The 18128-nt window shown below is 49.6% G+C and overlaps 1 protein-coding gene and 1 long non-coding RNA gene across 2 annotated transcripts in view; one reads left to right on the top strand and one right to left on the bottom strand.

Annotated features, from left to right (window-relative positions):
• Positions 1-885: 885 nt before the first annotated feature.
• Positions 886-8942, bottom strand: LOC144721301 (uncharacterized). The gene is made up of 2 exons (XR_013585878.1): positions 8792-8942; positions 886-1128 (listed from the first exon to the last, which is right to left on the bottom strand). It is a non-coding gene; the product is annotated as an uncharacterized LOC144721301 (long non-coding RNA).
• Positions 6392-18128, top strand: part of LOC144721291 (voltage-dependent T-type calcium channel subunit alpha-1H-like) — a 270667-nt gene continuing 258930 nt past the window's right edge. The window contains exon 1 of the mRNA XM_078598797.1: positions 6392-6907. Within this exon, the coding sequence (XP_078454923.1) occupies positions 6411-6907 (497 nt within the window). The 5' untranslated portion in view covers positions 6392-6410. The remainder of the gene's footprint in view (positions 6908-18128) is intronic.

The following is an 18128-nucleotide window of genomic DNA, read 5'->3' on the forward strand; positions in this document are numbered from 1 at the left end:
TAGGGGTTGCTGCGGCATTTTAATGGGTGCTCGCAAAAATCTCTTGGGTACAATATATAACAAAGACAAAGACCCCCCATATAGCCTTAACAGACTGTAGGGGCAAGTGCTGTTAGCAAGCAACAATGAAGGCCGGAACGGTACACGAGGGGGTGGGTGGCCAGCACCACGCCCGACCGCCTTTGTCTCCCCAGTGGCGATGTTTACACACCGCACCAGGTACTCATTTGAGGCTGAGTCGACCTAGGGGAGGCCCAGGACCGGTTCAGATAATCGTCGCTGGTGTTAGCCGTGAAGGGGAATCGAACCCGGGTCGCCAGGTTTATAGCGCAGCGCGCTAACCGCTACACTACCGCTCCCCACAATATATATACACACACACACACGCTTGTCTGAATGAACCAGTGTGCGCGCGCGTGTCACACGCGACTTCACGTGCAGTCGTGGTAGGTGCTGGCTGAATGCGCGTGTGCCACAACTCGCGTGCATATTCAGGTCTCCGCACCTTTTGTGCGGGATCGAGCTCAATAGGTACCCGCTCGCATCACAGGCACATACGTCAATACATACACACGTACATACCTGCACACCTGTATTTGCTATACTGCCCTTAATAGGCGCTCGCTAACAACACCGCATTCCTGCGTGCATGCGGTGATAGCATTGATGAGTCTAAAGAGAGCCGATTGAGATGCATTTCTATGTTTCATATCGGTCTCCGAGTAATGTTTAAAAGACAGACTGATTTTAATGACAGTGCCATGCTGGTCGGCATCTCACGCGTGTGCTGAATTTGTGTTTGTGTTTTAAACGTCCCCCCTCCCCCCCGCTCAATGCCAGGTCGATGACGATTCCGAATATAATAATAAAGGGTGCTTAAACAAATTTATACCACTTATATGGGACTATCGTTTTTTTAATGGAAAAATAACGGAGTATAATCTGTGTAACATAATAACAACTGTAATGTTAACAGCATCAAAAAGTCAGAGTCTCTCACTCGTTCGCCATCATTGCCAACGCGTGCCTGGAATCTTCTCCAGGTGGTCTCCAGAGCCCGGAGGCGGCACGTTTCTTGTGGTGTCGTTGCAAATTCTCAGAAGTGTTCACATTGTTAGTTGAAGCACCCTGTAGTGACAACACAACGGCATTGGAGCACTCAACCAGGGAAATCACTTGGAGAAACGAGGCGACCCGGGTGAGGAGGGGGAGGAGGGTGAGGGAGGGAGCCATACACAATTATGTTATATACTCTAATATGAAATGTATGAAATAGTATATATCATATTAAACTAATGTCACAAAGCGATGTCTTGTTCAAAGTACCATTTTACGGTTGTGCTCGTAGCCCTGAGCCACAGTGGTGGAAATTGCACATTTCCATGGCGAGGCGAGTTTACCCATAGAACAACCTACCCGCAAGGTGGTATTAATTTTATCGACCCCAGAAGGATGATTAGAGGCAGTGACAATTTGAACTCGGAAGGCTTGCGAATGCAAGCCGAGTTTTCTGAATCGCAGAGCCACCTGGCTCAGCACGACGAAGAACGAGACGCTCTCAATTGGTCTCTTTCAGGATCAAACCAAAATATCAAGGAGGGACATTTTTTTCGAATTCAGAAACAAACTCAATCGTTCGGGAGCCGCAATGCAATGTTAATACGAGACCGACCCCTGGTCTATTGCATGCAACGGGTGTCTGAACACATCGGGTGAGTCTCCGGGCAACTGGAGCTGGCGTCGAACTCTGGGGTCGAGCTCGATGCAGACATGAATGCGTCAAAAACGGATATTACGCAACGCGTACTTTGCACGATCCACCTCGATTTGCTTTTGATTTCGAAACATTTAAAGCTCTCGCGGACTCTCTTCATTCGGAGCTAGCGAGCAGTATGGCACACACGTTCAGGAGGCGGTGTGCTTAGACTCACAACATTCGATCTTATAACTTGCGCTATTGAGAACAGCGTCACGTACTCGGTTATTGCTGAGTCGACCTAGGGGTGGCACAGGATAAATTCATATATCACTCGCCACCAATGTTATCCTTGCCATGAATCGCTCCACCCTTCACAGACACCAAGCTGCCTCGTGTAGCTTTTAACAGAGTGTTGGGGCAAGTGCCGTTAGCGAGCACGTAATGAAGGCCGGCACAGCACGCGAGGGGGTGGGCTGCCATCACCACGCCTAGCCGCCTTTGTCTCCCCGGTGCTGATGTTGAGACACCGCAACATCGACTGCTCATTTAAGGCTGAGTCACACGCGCGCTTGTACAAACACTCTTGGACATACACAGAGCCACACTTAAAAAAAAACATTCTCGATTGCATTGTTTTGCGTGGACCTAAAATTACGAGCGCAATGCAATTACCGTGGTCCACTGCAGTGTACAGACACATTGGGGACGTTTATCAGCATTGGGGGGCGGGGGGCTATTGGCGGGTTAGCACTCGGCACAAAATGCGATTCTTCGAACTGAAATATTGTGGTTAAATGTCCACGGCACAAAGCAACCTACTCGGCCCGCTTGCACCGGAGTTTGTCATGCGTTGCGTCAAATGTTGACGTGCGGCAGTTTGACGCCACTGCAAGACTCTCTCAGTCGGTTTAACTCTTTGGCTTTCGCGACCAATACCATCCATGATACAGATTTCGTGGGTCAGATCGCGTAAATTATGAGTGGGTCGTTAAACCCGCCACCACCGGCCCCAGCCACAGAGTAAGGTTTGTCACATAAACAGAACGTGGCCAATTCGTCACTAGTACAGCACACCGGTGTGTTGGAGAGCCAAGCCACAAGATTTACAATCTGAGTACGACGTTTCGCCAGTAATTACAGCTAGCTTCATCAGGCGACAGCCAGATTTGCGGAGAAGTCCACCTGTTTCGCTCCTTAAATAGAAGGGTAATTGTGATGCTATTTCAGTCGGTTGAGACGAGAATTGCATTTTATTTCAGTGTCCTATCGGATGAATCCAACAATGGGACTGTGCTAATCTATTTTTGGGCCCTAACTGCTGGTGGGAATTGCACATCACGATGGCGGGGCGTCATTCTTCATATTGGAAGACTCGTGTTGAGTTTACACGAAGTTGTACAGAACGTATCGACCATAGAGTCTCAAGACATGTGATGTCCTGCATCATGATTTTTTTTTTAATCTCGCTGGATGATTGTTTTATTTCCAAGAGAAAAATCCACGGGTAACACTCTTATAGCGGCAGACATACACCGCGGTACTGTTATTCGCAAATCCTTTGCTACTCTTTGTTTTTTTCGGTAAAGTCACGTAGGTAAAAAATAAATAAATGAAAAACGTGAAAAAATCCATTGCTCTCCTGCCATCTCCTGGTAGCCTAGCAGCTCAAGCCTACGGCACCTGTTATTCATTGGCAGTCTCTTGTCCGATTAATCAACAAGGCTCGGCCATCCGTGTTCTCCTAGAACTGCCGAGATCGGGGCGCGCACCCAAGCTGAGTCGACAGCTGACTTGGATTTGAACTCGTAAACATGCTCAACTTAGTGAGTCGAACGCTCTAACCACCGCGCCAATATACACCTAAATGTTGTGGTTTGGCTCTCCAACATACCGGTGTGCTGTTCTAGTGACGAATTGGCATGTTCTGTTTACGTAACAAACATTACTAGTTGTCTGTGTCGGGTAATGGCGGGTTTTAACGACACATTTATATATTTACGCGATCTAACATCCCAAAAAACCTATATTACGGATACACCTAACACGTAGCAAAGGCACGTGACCCAGTGCTGTGGTATTCTAATGGAGTTCTCGTGTAGCTAAAATATAAAGCATCTACAACTATGGATGTGGCGGTGACCGTTGAGTCGCGAACGTTGTCCACAGTTTCTTGCTTACAACTCGAGAAGCCCAGCACCTTGCACGTGTCGTTTTTGAATCTCCCAAAAAAATGACGGTCCCCGGATGTCGATTGTTGTTGTTTTTTTGGGGCTCTCGGGGAAGGGTGAGCTCAAAGTTCTGCATTTGCTTGACGTCCAGTGTTGAACACTCACCGCACGGACGCGCAATGCTCGCCATCCGTGAGCCCAGGCAGTCATTCCCCCCTACCCGTGAAATGTGGCGACAAGACAGGATATACATTCTGGGGGAAATGCGATGAGCTATGAAGCTCTTTTCCACAGATGTTCAGAATTTTACCGGTCAAGCCGCTAGACATCGCTATCCGTTGTTACTTACTCGGTATGGTAACAGCTACAGGCGTGTCCTTGCATGACCACACTGGCTGGCCATGATGTATTCGCCGCGCTGTTAATTTTGTGTGAGCGATAAACAATCGAACCCTGCGTGTGAAAGTTACTGCTTCCGGCCATCCTTGACTCCGCAGCGCCGATGTTTACAGAGCGCCCCAGGCACGCCTTTGAGGCTGAGTCGACCCAGGGGAGGGGCAGGCAGGGTCGGGTCGGATATCACTCCGCCGTTGATGTCAGCCGTGACCGGGATTCGAACTCGGAGCGTCCGCATCTTGGGGCAGTGCGCTAAGCAATGTGCCACCGCTCCCCACGCCCACACACACGCGTTCACGCACACACATGCATGAACAAAGCAAACCCCAGCCCCCCTTACCACGGGCTATCAGGCTGAATGTGTTAACATGCGCACGGAGATATCTATCGTTTATTTAAACAAGAGATAGCGTGTCTCCTTTGAAAGAGAAACCTGGGAAAATCCTTCAAATCCATCGGCGTATGTCACGGGATCATGAAAGGGGTTCCACGTGCAGTCTTCCACGCGGCATAGACGCACCTAGCGGGCCCACGTCGCCTTGATGTCGCCTCGTGTTGTTCTCCGCGTGACTCCAATCGGTCACTAAATTGTGAGCTCGGGGGAGGGAGCAGTCCGGGTTCAGACAGCGATGACTTTGTAACAACCATGCGCCAGCAACTGTGCAAGCAAGACCCGCGCGCGCGTGCGGCCGTGGAGACGCGCACGTGCTGCGCGACGTCTTCACTTGTCGACTGTCAAGGGGCGCGTGGCCTCGTGCGAGACGGGGATCGTCGCTTCGTGCCATCGTGGGAGAGGGTGACGGCTTGATGAGCTCCTCATCCAGCAGTGGAGACGATGGTGGCTCCTGATTTAGCACGGTTGGCTACGTGCGGCGGCGAAGGAAGTTCTACATGCTGTATGATCCTCAATATATTACAGTACGCACAGAAGCTCAGTGTATGTGCACACGCACATTGAGATGCTGCACACACGTAAGATAGATTAGCACAAAATGCAGGTCCCCCGTATAGGCCACGTAGAATAAGGGGGCCGTTCGCGAGCAGCTACGCAGACCTCAACGACGCACGGGGGCGGTGGTCTCGCCCACCACTGGGCCCCACCGCCTTTGTCTCCCCGGTGTTAATATTGTGAATACTTACCCACTGCACCTGGGTATGTTCTTCCTGGCCGAGTCGACTTTGGCGAGGCAAGGGACCGGCTCAGATATTTGCCACCGGTGTGTGCCATGGAGTGGAACTCGGGCTAGCGGTCTTGCCGCGGTTGTTGCGTCATACAGGCGTGGCCCCAGTAAGTTTGAGGGGGGCCCGGGGCTGATGGCTTTTTTTTGGGGGGGGGGGGGGGCAAAACTCCTCCTTGATCTATTCATTTCCGTCCCTTGACTTTCATCACCACCACCACCCATCTCCGATGTCAAACGCTCAATTGGATCGTTCGTCTTTGGGTTTTTTTCAGTTCTCGATTTTAAATGCGATGGAACATTTTTTTTTAAGAAAAGATAAATCCACGTTACAACGATAAAACTACAGCATGTAAATTTCCGGCACAGAACTAGTTGTAAATGCACACAGCGATGCTATAGATATATATATTTTTTATGTCAAAATGATCTATAGGATTTCCCACAGTCCGACAGTATTGCGTTTCAACCATTATAAAATAAAATAAATTGGGGGGGGGCTAAAAATCCGAGGCCCCTGACTGCTGCCCCTAAAGCCCCCTTCATTAATCCGGCACTGCATCCATAAATATTAAGATCCCCCGTATAGCCTCAACATACCTTTGGGGAAAGTGCTGTTAACGAACACCTATGAAGGCCGCCACGACGCATAAGGGAGTGGGGGGCCTGCGCCACGCCCGGCCACCTTTCTATCCCCAAAGTTTACACACCGCACCAGGTACTCATTTTAGGCTGAGTCGACCTAGGGGGAGGCCCAGCACCGGTTCAGGTAATCGTCACCGGCGTTGGCCGTGACCGTTCGAACTTGTGTCGCCGGGTTCGGAGCACAGCGTGCTAACCACTCCCCCACCTCTCCCCTGCATCCACACACACACACGTGTGACACACGTCTACACAGGTGTGCACGTGTGTGTCGGTGACATCTGTCTCCTCCGTTGCCACCCAGGTGTCATCACGGCGTTCCTTGCCATGGCGGAGCGATTACCCGAAGCTGGCGCACCCAGGGACCATGGCAGCCGCCTGTGCAGCCGTGGAACCCGCCCCACCACCGCCACCACCACCGCCACTGCCACAACCAGCTCTACCGCCACCACCAGCACCGCCGGCAAGACGAGCAGCAGCGTGAACGCCGCCAGCAGCAGCGGCGGCGGCGTGGGCAGCAGCAGCAGCGTGATCTACATGCCGCGTTGTGTCCACCACTCGGAGGTGACCTCGGACGCCGGCGAAAGTTTGCCCGCCGCTGGGCCGCTGCCCGGGCCAGGAGCGTTGCCCGGGGCGGAGAGACGGCACGACCGGGCGGCCGGTGGTGGCGGTGGTGGTGGTGGCGGTGGTGGAACGGGAGATGTTGGGGAAGAAGGAACGGAAGACCCGGAGCTACCTTACCCCGCGCTCGCGCCCGTCGCCTTCTTCGTCATGAAGCAGAGCACGATGCCCAGGAGCTGGTGTCTCAGGATGGTTTGTAATCCGTATCCTTTTTGTTTGCTGCGAAAAGTCGATGCTTTGAGTTGAAAGGGTTGGGGGGCCGCGGGGGGGGGGGGGGGTTGGCGGTGGCGCGCAGAAAGGGTCGTTGCCCGGAACGTCGTTGTGGTGTTTGTCTTTGTGTGTTTTGTTCGATTATAAGGTTCTATTGTTGAACGTTGTGACAGCTTTGTTTCACGTGAAGGACATTTTAATAGCGACTGCGTGGGAGTGGGAGGGGGGGGTGCTTTAATGCAAGATTATGATGCAGCACGATGACACCTCGTGTGGTCTCAAAGGCGCTCGCTTGCAGTCAGTCCGCTGACTTGGAACACGAAGAGGTGGAGCTACCATGATGATTGAAGTGGGTGAAACCCGCAGCGCAAATGAAGGGTTTTGCTGTTGTTGTTGTTGTAGGCAGTATGTAAAGTAGGTCCCTAATGGAGGTAGGCGAAACAAGTCAGGGGTTGAAGTTTGCGACCCAGTGATGGGGACTCGGGTGGGTGGGGGGGGGTGCATCACGGACAGATGCAGCCACGTTGACGATAATCGTCGTGGTGCTGTGCGCGTGTGATGCCTCCAGGCGTGACACTCACGAATCTCACGGGCGTGAGACGCAGTGCCCTTTAACGGACGCTGTGGTGTCTTCAGCTGGTCTCACGCTGCTCTTAATCTCACCAGGGCCAGCTTCGTCACGGTCGTTAGCCTGAGTGGTGTACATAATTTATAGGCACGCATGTACATGCATGCACGTGGTTGATGCATTAGATGCGTGGTATGAACAATACATGTTATTTGGTACGGAGCACGTATGTACACACATGCATGTGCATACACCCAAAGACAAAGATGCCTCGTATAGCCTTAACATAATTTTGGGGCAAGTGTTGTTAGTGAGACCCTAATGAAGCCAGCATGGACACACGAGGGGGGGGGGGGGTGGGTTTCCAGCACCATGCCCGGCCGCCTTTGTCTCCCAAGTGGTGATGTTTACACAGGCCGAGTCTACCTAGGGGAGGACCAGGCCAGGATCGGTTCAAATATTCACCACCCATTTCGGTTCGGAGTGGGAATGTAACTCTGGTGGTGGCCAGGTTGGTGGTGCGGTGCGCTAACCACTGCACCACAGCTCCCCACACATGTATAACCACACATGTTAGAACACACGCATGTACGTACAGCATGGGACGTGTTCTACCACATAATGCGTACGGACATGTAGGTCATTTGTGCATCATCTCAACATGTTACATGAACACATGTATTTTTGTACCTAATGTATGTTACAAACAGTGCAATGTAATTAACTATTTAACAATATGCTGTAATGCATGCATATGTATTCATTGGTTCATGCATCAAACGGATAGAAGGGCTGGAAAGCTTTGAAGGAATGAAGCTTTGAAGGAATAATATTTGATTTGGTGTGTGAGTGCAGTTGTGTGTGGTGTGAGAGAGCGGTGGTGCAGTGGTTAGCCCACCGCGCTACAAACTTGGTGATAGCAGTTCAATTCTCACTCGCGACAGACACCAGTGGCGATTCTCTGAACCGGTCCTGGGACTCCCCTGCGTGAACTCGGCTTGAAATGAGTACCTGGTGCAATGTTTGAATATCGCCGCTAGGGAGACAAAGGCAGCCGAGCGTGGTGCTGGCTCACAGCACTCGCCCTGACAGTCTGAGGCTGCATGGGGGATCGTCGTGTTTGAGCGTGTGCATGGAAGCCTGCTCAAGCAGACCTTGGCAGTGCATTCTGGGTGTGCGAATCCCTTGCATGCGTGGTGTGCATGCGTGCATGTTATATACATGGCGTGCATGTATATACATGCACGCCGCTGTATTGGTGTGCAGCTGTGTCTGCATCTGCGTGTGTGAGAGTGAGAGGGCACCTGACCTGTTAATGGGTCGCCGCTCATTGTGCGTGGCATCTGAGATGGCCCTCCCGATTTTCGCCGTGTCAAGTGTCCGGTGGTTCCGTCAACACCGGAGGCATCCACGGTGTGACGACGCCCGGGTTTTGGCGAGGGTGGGCCTGCTGCGTCCTGCTGTCATTTTCATTGTCGAAAAACACATCGGTTATTCCGTTCTCCGACAGACGAACACGCGGCCAATGCATTCTCCTAATACTGCTGTTCGCGCACAAGTATACCACAGGCAATGCTACTTTGGCTTTGCTTGCTATCAACATACTGCTTGGAGACTGATGCAGCGCAAAGCCAATTGGCGGAATTATATAAGCAACAAAAACAATGCGCCAATCCATGACATGGAGGGATTTTAATCCAGTTTTTAAACGTAATCAAAGGAAAACTAATTATGGATATTAATGTATACTTGTTCCTGCTTTCCAACGTGCATTTGTCATTGGAATTACTCTCCAGCAGTGAAATCGTGCTCGTGGCAGGCGCACAGGGAGCAGTTCATCCGTAGGCGATGATGGGGAAAATGACGATCTGATAGTGACTCTGCCAGCTTTGTGTCTCCAGCTTTTGAGCAACCCCTTTGATCAATTCGTCCATTATTCTACAGGATGCGTGCCCAATAGCAACACAATGTCATACTAAAGTTGTGATAAAATTGGATAATGCCCCCATCCATTATGGACAGACAGCGCTCACGAAAAAACGCTTTCAAGCTTAGGAAGGAATGTGTTTAAAACTGACATTGACGTACCAGCTACAGGACACTGCTACCATTACAGTACTGTTAATGAATTATGCACAGACCCGTGTCACTGCACTGCTGGATAAAGGCATCACGGTGGATGTTCGACCATACTTCACCTTGCTGGTTCGTGTGGGGAGGTGGGGATGGGGAAGGTTGCTTTAGATATCACCGACCACTAATTTTAGCCGTGACTCAAAATCAAACTCGGGTCACTGTGTTCGTAGTGGTGTGAGCCAGAGGTGTGGACTCGAGTCATGTGACTTGGACTCGAGTCAGACTCGAGTCATGAATTTGATGACTTGCGACTCGACTTGGACTTGCATAACAATGACTTTGTCCCACCTATGAGATGTGGACTCGAGTCATGTGACTTGGACTCGAGTCAGACTCGAGTCATGAATTTGATGACTTGCGACTCGACTTGGACTTGCATAACAATGACTTTGTCCCACCTCTGGTGTGAGCTAACCACTCTATCACCCCACCACCCACCGCTATTACATTCCTGTACTTCTCAGTGCCCTCTGCGATGTGTGCTTCCGAGACTAGCATGGATCGGGTCCCCATCATGCATGACATGTTGTGATGTCGCCAGGGGTAATGGGCTCGAACCTTGTGGTTGAAGGTGTGAGGTCTCTAGCGGGGCTGTGACATTACCAGCGGGCACTGTGGTGGAGTGTGTGGAAAGAACAAAGATGAATAATAATAATAGTATACAACCCTGTGTAAATGTCCATACAGCGTTGGTTGTGGCGGTTGTTTACAGGTTCAAATTCTGGTGGGTAGTTTATTCGGCCCATCATCCCTCCGTGGTCACGACAACGTCAGTGCCTAATTGGTTGTCCTATGTAACGCCTCGTCCCTGCCATAGGAACGTCGAATTCCCACCACTGGCTCAGGGATGTAAACGGGAGATGAGCACCAATGCTTCAACGCTCATTTGAGCGGGAAATCACTTTTGCATTTTTTCTTTCTCGGCGACATAAGATGTCACACGCGCCAGTTGTTTAGAATGCTCAATAAGTGTGCCCATGAGTGACCACCGAGTGAGGTTGGCGCACAGAGTTTGGCCCCGTGGCCAGCACCCACGATGCCTGCCCATTTACGGTGTCTACGACCAACACATTCATCCAACCAATCGTTTTACGGGTGTTGAAGTGCGTCGAGACGATAGACCAACCGGCCTGTTTGCTAATGGGATGATTCAAGACAAACAAACTGGCCTCTTATGGCGGGGGGGGGGGGTGACAGGGGGATCTCAGGGAAATAAACGGTACTAAAAGCCGAGTTAGGCTCCCTTTTTATCAGAAAGATGACCTTTTAAAATAACACTATCATTTTTTTTAATGAGCATATAAGAAAGTCATAAACGTGACGCGCATTTCATAATAATCGCAGATACAATGGTGACAGGTCACTACATTTTTTATTTTTTGAGGTTGTTAGGGTTACAGCCGTCATTATTTTAACATTTTACTAAATGCTTTCAGAAAGAGGGGTCCGAGGTCACAACTCCACAAATGCTTTGTAAAGTATAATTACGAGGAACCTCGCTGACTTGTTGAAAATTAAGATAAACAATTACATGTAGTTTGCGCAATTAGACGAGTGACATTTAAAGAGGTTTCCCACCACAAGGGCTGTTAGCGAGCACATATTAATGCCTGGCACAGTATGTGCAAGGCACCAATGAAACAAAACATCATATGATTCTTACCCGCTTCTTTGCTAATGCCCCATTAAAATAAATTCTATATCTTTAAAAAAGCTTTTGAAGTACTCTCCCATTAAAATACAAATTTAATGTTTTATTTTATTATTTGCACAATCGTCGTGCTCTATCTGTTTAAGGTTTCTGTAACTTAATTTGAAATTGTTCTGTGACCAGTCGAAATATAATCTCACCGAGCCGGCTTGTGCGCCAAGGGAATTTACTATTTAACATTGTTTGATGTTTGCGCAACATTATCGATTTCTCCACGTGACGCAGTGCTTTTTTGCACTGATTTCTATTTGTTGAAATTCAGTGCTTTTTGTTAGTTCTCCTCTTGTCATTTTGTGTGACCCAGCTCGCTCTTGCAGATGCGAGTCGCACGCATCTCTTGTTCTCACCTCGTGAAACAAAACAAGCTTGAAATCTTAAAATTGCGTGGCGGAGCCAGTATGAGTGCTGTTAGTGAGCACCTATTAAGGCCAGCATTGCTCAAGCGGGTGATTGGGTGGCCCAGCCCCCACCTCTGGCCACATTTTAATATCCCCAGTGCTGATGCTTATACGACCACACCAGCCACTCATTTTCGGCTGAGCAAACCTAGGGGATGCCCAGGTCGGCGTCATATAAACGTGTCACGGTATTTGTACGTGCATCGATGTGTTTGCATGTGTGCGAGAGTCTGGAGACGTTTGCGAAGGCGTGCGAGCAGCGAGGAGCTATGGTTTGCCCCCTCCGCTGTGAACCCAGCCACCTGAGTGCAATTACCCATCTGTGGCTGGAGTCGGGGAAAAGCGATCTCTGAACTGATGCTGTTCCTGTGACCCCCAATAGGTCAACGCGGCCTTCAGGTGAGCGTGGTTCAGTTTGGCCACACCACTGCCTCGTGCGCTGTTCCGGCATTAACGCACACCAACAGTCTCCAGGCTATGCGGGGGGGATCTTTGTCTTCGTGTCTGCATTCATTAGCAGATAGCAAGATCCGTTGGTAAGAGAGAGAGAGAGGGTGTGTGTGTGGGTGTGCACGTGCGTGCATGCGTGCATTTGTCCTATTTTCTAATGGCACAAACCTCATCCACAAAGTGCATTCACAACAGAATTTATTATTCTTTTTTTTTCTCTCTGTGCCTACGAAGCGTAAAGTCTTACCCGGCAACACAAAATAAACACGGCTAAATCAAAGGCCTCTACCACAGCAACACCCACTCATTTTGCACCTCAAGTGAGACCATGCCCCAAAGACTCACCGGTAAAATGTGGGGAGCTGCCTTTTTTGTCTCTGCCTCTTAGGCACGTCTTAAATCATGGGGTTAAAAAGAAAAGTATAATAACAATGACACGGCATGTTCTGTACCATTACACGTCTGTACGTGTGTTCCGGAAGCCTTGAGAAGTATCTATTCTTATTATTATTACTTGCGTTTTTTCAAACATGCTGCTTACTTTCAACGATTATAAAACAAATGTTTATAGTTTTGACATCATGATGGGGTGAATTGTCCATTCGGCACTCTAGTAGTGAGCAGTTGTGAACCCTCCTTGTGTTAGAGAATAGGCGCTGAATTACGATGTCACAAAACTATCGCTGAAGATTCTTCAACAGGCTTTACATTACCCCTGATTAGCACGGTTGCCTACGTACGGTGCCAAAGAATGTTTGTTGGCAAAGAGTATCGGCGGTTCTGCAATCGCATGGAGATATTGTAATCGAGCTGGGAAATAGAAAATTCGGTGGCACGGAGCATGCAACGTGGAGGCTTTTGCGCAGAAGTTGATGACCAGGCGGCTTCTACTTCTTCTTATCTACTGATGCAGGGGGGAAAAACTACAATTTCACATCCAGGTGGTCAAGCCAGATAACCACATCAGGAGTAGCAGTGTGTATCGCCGTGATGTCTGCTTCGTGTTTGTGGATCGGGCATTGCGTCGTTATACGTTGTATGGTCTGGAGAGTTTCCATTCGTGCATCATGTATCGGCATTCTGCCATGGTTTGTGCAGATGCAGTTTAGGCTGGTCCATGAGCTTAGTGGAAGATCAAAACCAGGGAACTTCTGCGTTGGGTATTTCACAAGGTTTAGAAGTGTTTGTGAGTTCTATTGCACTCCACTCAGCTTCTTAAGCTTCATCGAGGTTTAAGGTCAAGCGCATGGGTCCGAAAGGGCTTGCGCGACTTCAAGCGATGACGTGGGGCGTTATTGAGGCCCTCATAAAGGCGAGCTGTGGGAACCTGGATTCGAACAGCTGTGCCGACTCGGCGTGCGTGGTGAGGTGCGGTGGTCTCACTACAAGTAGCGGCCATGCGTTGAACTAGAGGGAACTCTGCCAAGCACGGAGAATATCAGTGATCGATCACACCAACCTGTGACCGACAACACTAACCCCGTGAACTCAACAACGGCAACCACAATTTGCCACAACGTGCGTGCCAGGCTAGGCGCACTTTCAGCTCACGTGAAGTGTCAAGCCGCGCTGGTTTGGAGGCCATGGGGACAGACCCAGATGTTATAAGTTAACTGCCTGGGATGACTGACAGATAGAATATCTGTGTCCCTAAATGTGCCAACAGTTGGCACTACTTTCATCAGCCCTGCAACCATCTGTGACTTGCAAACCAACATAAACACCATGCCCTACCACCTTTGTCTCCCCGGTGCTGATATTTACACACTGCACCAGGGACTTGTTTAAGGCTAAGTCGACCTAGGGGGGGAAATAATGGTTCAGGTATAGTCACGGATGTTGCCATGTTCGTAGCACAGTGCGCTCACTGCACTACGGCTCTCCATACAAAAAAAGACAAAGATTCCCCCCAGTATAGCCTTAACAGGCTGTTGGGCAAGTGCTGTTAGTGACCACTTAATGAAGGCCAGCACAGCACAGGAGGGGTGGGTGACCAGCACCACACCTGGCCACCTTTTGGCTCCCTCCTTGTGGCGATGTTTGCACATCGCACCAGGTACTCATTTGAGGCTTTGTTGACCTAGGGGAGGCCCAGGACTGGTTCAAATAATCGTCACTCTTGTTTGCTGTGAGCGGGAATCAAACTCGGGTCCCGGGTTTGTTGCATAGCACGCTAAGCACTGCGCCACGGCTCCCCAATATACACGCCTGCTCACACAGCAGCGCACAGACACATTCACAGGACAAAAAGATCGGACTCTTTAGCCAGAGGGGACTGCAAGTGCTGTCAGCATTCGCTGATTAATTTAGTAGCCAAGTCAAAATAAAAATGTGTCTCTGTTCAAATGGGTATGGGAAGGTTTTCGTTTCCCATTAACGGCCATGCACCAGTGTTTGACATTTCCACATTCCTATGGCAGGAGCCAGCCTGAGTTTGAGCCTCGATCCGTGGGCTTGGAACGATGTCATTGATTAAAGTCGATTGTTACTCCGACGAGGGAGCACACAGACGTAGAGCACGTTCTGTCTGGACTTCTTAAAGCGATATAGCTCCTTTTTCAGAAGCGACCCAGCCACAAATGATAGCTCAACGAAGTGGCTTATCATGTGGAAATGTATAGCAGGCAAATGATAGAAACGCATGATGTTGATTCCTAGTGTGGAGGGAAAAACCGGAGGACCCGGAGAAAAATCCACGCAACAACGGGGAGCGAGAACGTGCACACTCGAAATATACAGGTGTCAGGGTCGGAATTGAACCCACAACCTCCTGTATACCAGGCAAGGTCGTTAAGATCTCGCCACCGTGGGGGGATGTCAAACAGCAACCACTGGATGTGACATATAAACAGTTGTTATGAGTAAGGGAAGATATCGTCAAAACGATGCTTCTCCAACCGTAGCGATTCAACCTGAGGCCGTTTGGACAACCAATCTGGAGGCCTTTGAACTCCTGCCTGTCCACACACCCGCCTGATTGCCATTTCTTATTTGTATTGTTCGAATCCATGATTTGTGCTGCATGTGCTGATGTGAACGTTTGGACTAATGGAGAAAGCGAACCCGTAAACATGGGACGAAAATACGTGAGTAACCATACAAAAAAAGATGGTTAAACATGTGACCAACGCATTAATGGATTGCTGAATTGAAACCTGAGCCTGAATTGTGAATATCCATTCCTCACGAGAAGTGGTTGGCTGAATCATCACATCACCATCGATCGGGGATTTAATTTCACAACCTTCCGACTCGTTTTGAGTCGCGCATTCTGCAACCCGGCTCTGCTAATATCATGCGCGCAAAAAAAAGCAGGCGTTGTCATTCAGCAGTAGATAGAGCATACCTGGCGGTGGCGACCAATGGGGCGGGTGATGCAGGCAACTTTAGAATAAAGACAGCGGGTTCCCCCTTCTACTCAGCGAGTGAATTGTGGGTCACCGAGCGAAAAATATTGGCGGAGCGCATCTCGTAATTGTACATACGCTACCAACCGAGAAGGCCCCCCCCCCCCCCCCCCCCCCCCGGTTCGCTTTGCGAGGAAGCAGCAGCAGCGGCAGTGTCCGTTCCAAAGCTTGGCTAAGCACAAAGAGCAATCAAATGCTGAAACGGCACGAAACGGTGGCTATGCATTCGGCATGAATAACGACCCAAGGCCGCTTGGAAAAAAAAAAAATTCGCTGCTGCCATAATTGTTTTTGTTTTACCGGACGTCTCCCGCGTTCGCACGGCAGCGTTCACCCTTTTTTGTGATGCGTGCGGGTCTCGGCCATCGATCGGCCGTCGCTGCTTTCCGCATCGCGACACGTCCTGCCCAAGCCCACTTGCGTTCCTTAGCAGTCAAAACGATGTGTGCTTTTTGTAACCTGTGCACCTTTCTCTAATCCATCATATCCACGTGTTCCTCCATTGACCATTCTATCCCATCCCTCCACTCCCCCCCCCCCGTGTAATTCCATGCTTTTGTGTGCACCGATGGGTGTTTTTTGTTCCATTTTCTTCGTCAGATGTCCACGTGTCCCACCCATAAGTCGTAGCTGGTTGCACACACTGTTTAAACGTGTCTTCCTTTTTAGATAGATGATTTGGTGGTGGTGCTGCTGCTGCTGCATTGGCAGTGGTGGACAAAGCACGATGAGCCCAAACAAAAAAACTCACCACATTTGTCAGTAACACTGTGGCCCTAAAAAAAAATACGTACATAATTCATACATAATGTATGTAAAATGTATATATGTCAGGTGACATTTCGGGCAATGGCTCATCTTCATAACACATGTATCGCCTACATTGGTTCCTTTTTAGGCCACACTGTTCTTGGCGGATGCGATTTTTTTTCTTATTTTGACGTAATTGGTACCTCCATGTTCTTTCAGATTTTTTTTTTTATCTCCGTTTCCCAAAGGCACTCCAAACTGCACTTATCTTGCATTCGTTGGATCATTTTATCACAATCAAAATCCGAATATTTATTCATACTGGAGGAATCCGATGATCCTGGTCCACCTCCGTGAACTCCCCGAGGTGTGAATAAATCATACTGCTGTATTCCTCTTGTGTCCCTCCAACCGACATCTCTAATAATTATTCGTCAGTCTCGTTGTTGCGCGTGACTTTTGTTTTGCTCATGGTTACCTTGAGCCCAACTCTTGGAGCCTTCTTTTACTGCTGTAGGTTCTTCTAACAGGAGCTTAATGTCGTGCAAAAAAAAGCGTGGAGAGATCGGCGGCGTCGGAGCTAGATTGAGCGATAGAAAGAGGGACACGTTACGAGGGTTAGGGAATGGATCGGAGAACGTAATCGGGTTGTATTGTTGAGTCCGTTCTGCGTGAAGGACTCCAGACAGATGGAGAGAGGCAGCGGAGCGGAACTTGACTGTTAAGAACATCACCGGATGTTTGGCAGGACACGAAGCTCGGAAAGACGATGGCCGATGGTGGAGAGTTGATGGTGGAGAGTTGATGGTGGAGAGATGATGGTGGAGAGTTGATGGTGGAGAGTTGATGGTGGAGAGTTGATGACCGATGGTGAAGAGTTGATGGTGGAGAGTTGATGGTGGAGAGTTGATGGTGGAGAGTTGATGGTGGAGAGTTGATGACCGATGGTGAAGAGTTGATGGTGGAGAGTTGATGGTGGAGAGTTGATGGTGGAGAGTTGATGGTGGAGAGTTGATGACCGATGGTGAAGAGTTGATGGTGGAGAGTTGATGGTGGAGAGTTGATGGTGGAGAGTTGATGGTGGAGAGTTGATGACCGATAGTGAAGAGTTGATGGTGGAGAGTTGATGGTGGAGAGTTGATGGTGGAGAGTTGATGGTTGAGAGTTGATGACTGATGGTGAAGAGTTGATGGTGGAGAGTTGATGGTGGAGAGTTGATGGTGGAGAGTTGATGGTGGAGAGTTGATGACCGATGGTGAAGAGTTGATGGTGGAGAGTTGATGGTGGAGAGTTGATGGTGGAGAGTTGATGGTGGAGAGTTGATGACCGATAGTGAAGAGTTGATGGTGGAGAGTTGATGGTGGAGAGTTGATGACCGATGGTGGAGAGTTGATGGTGGAGAGTTGATGGTTGAGAGTTGATGGTTGAGAGTTGATGACCGATCGTGGAGAGTTGATGGTGGAGAGTTGATGGTGGAGAGTTGATGGTGGAGAGTTGATGGTGGAGGCTAACAACAGCGAGGCAGGCAGAGGAGGGACATACGCCTGAGGGGACGTCGATCACGCACGCACATGGAGCCAGGCCATCAGCTGGTGTGCGGTCAGAGAGCATGTTTTTAGGCCAGCATCGACAACGGAGTGATTGTTTTTCTATTTCTTTCCATAGTTTCATATTTTGTTACAAGAGAAATGTCCCAAACACGCACGGGCCTACGTGGCCTATTCTGTTTTGCTTCTTTGGCCCACCGTAGACAAGGTTAATTGAGTCCTGTCGAGTGCTGCAGCATTGGCGCGG

The sequence above is a fragment of the Lampetra planeri genome, chromosome 1 (genome assembly GCF_965212315.1).
Source record: "Lampetra planeri chromosome 1, kcLamPlan1.2.h2, whole genome shotgun sequence".
Lineage (NCBI taxonomy): Eukaryota > Metazoa > Chordata > Hyperoartia > Petromyzontiformes > Petromyzontidae > Lampetra > Lampetra planeri.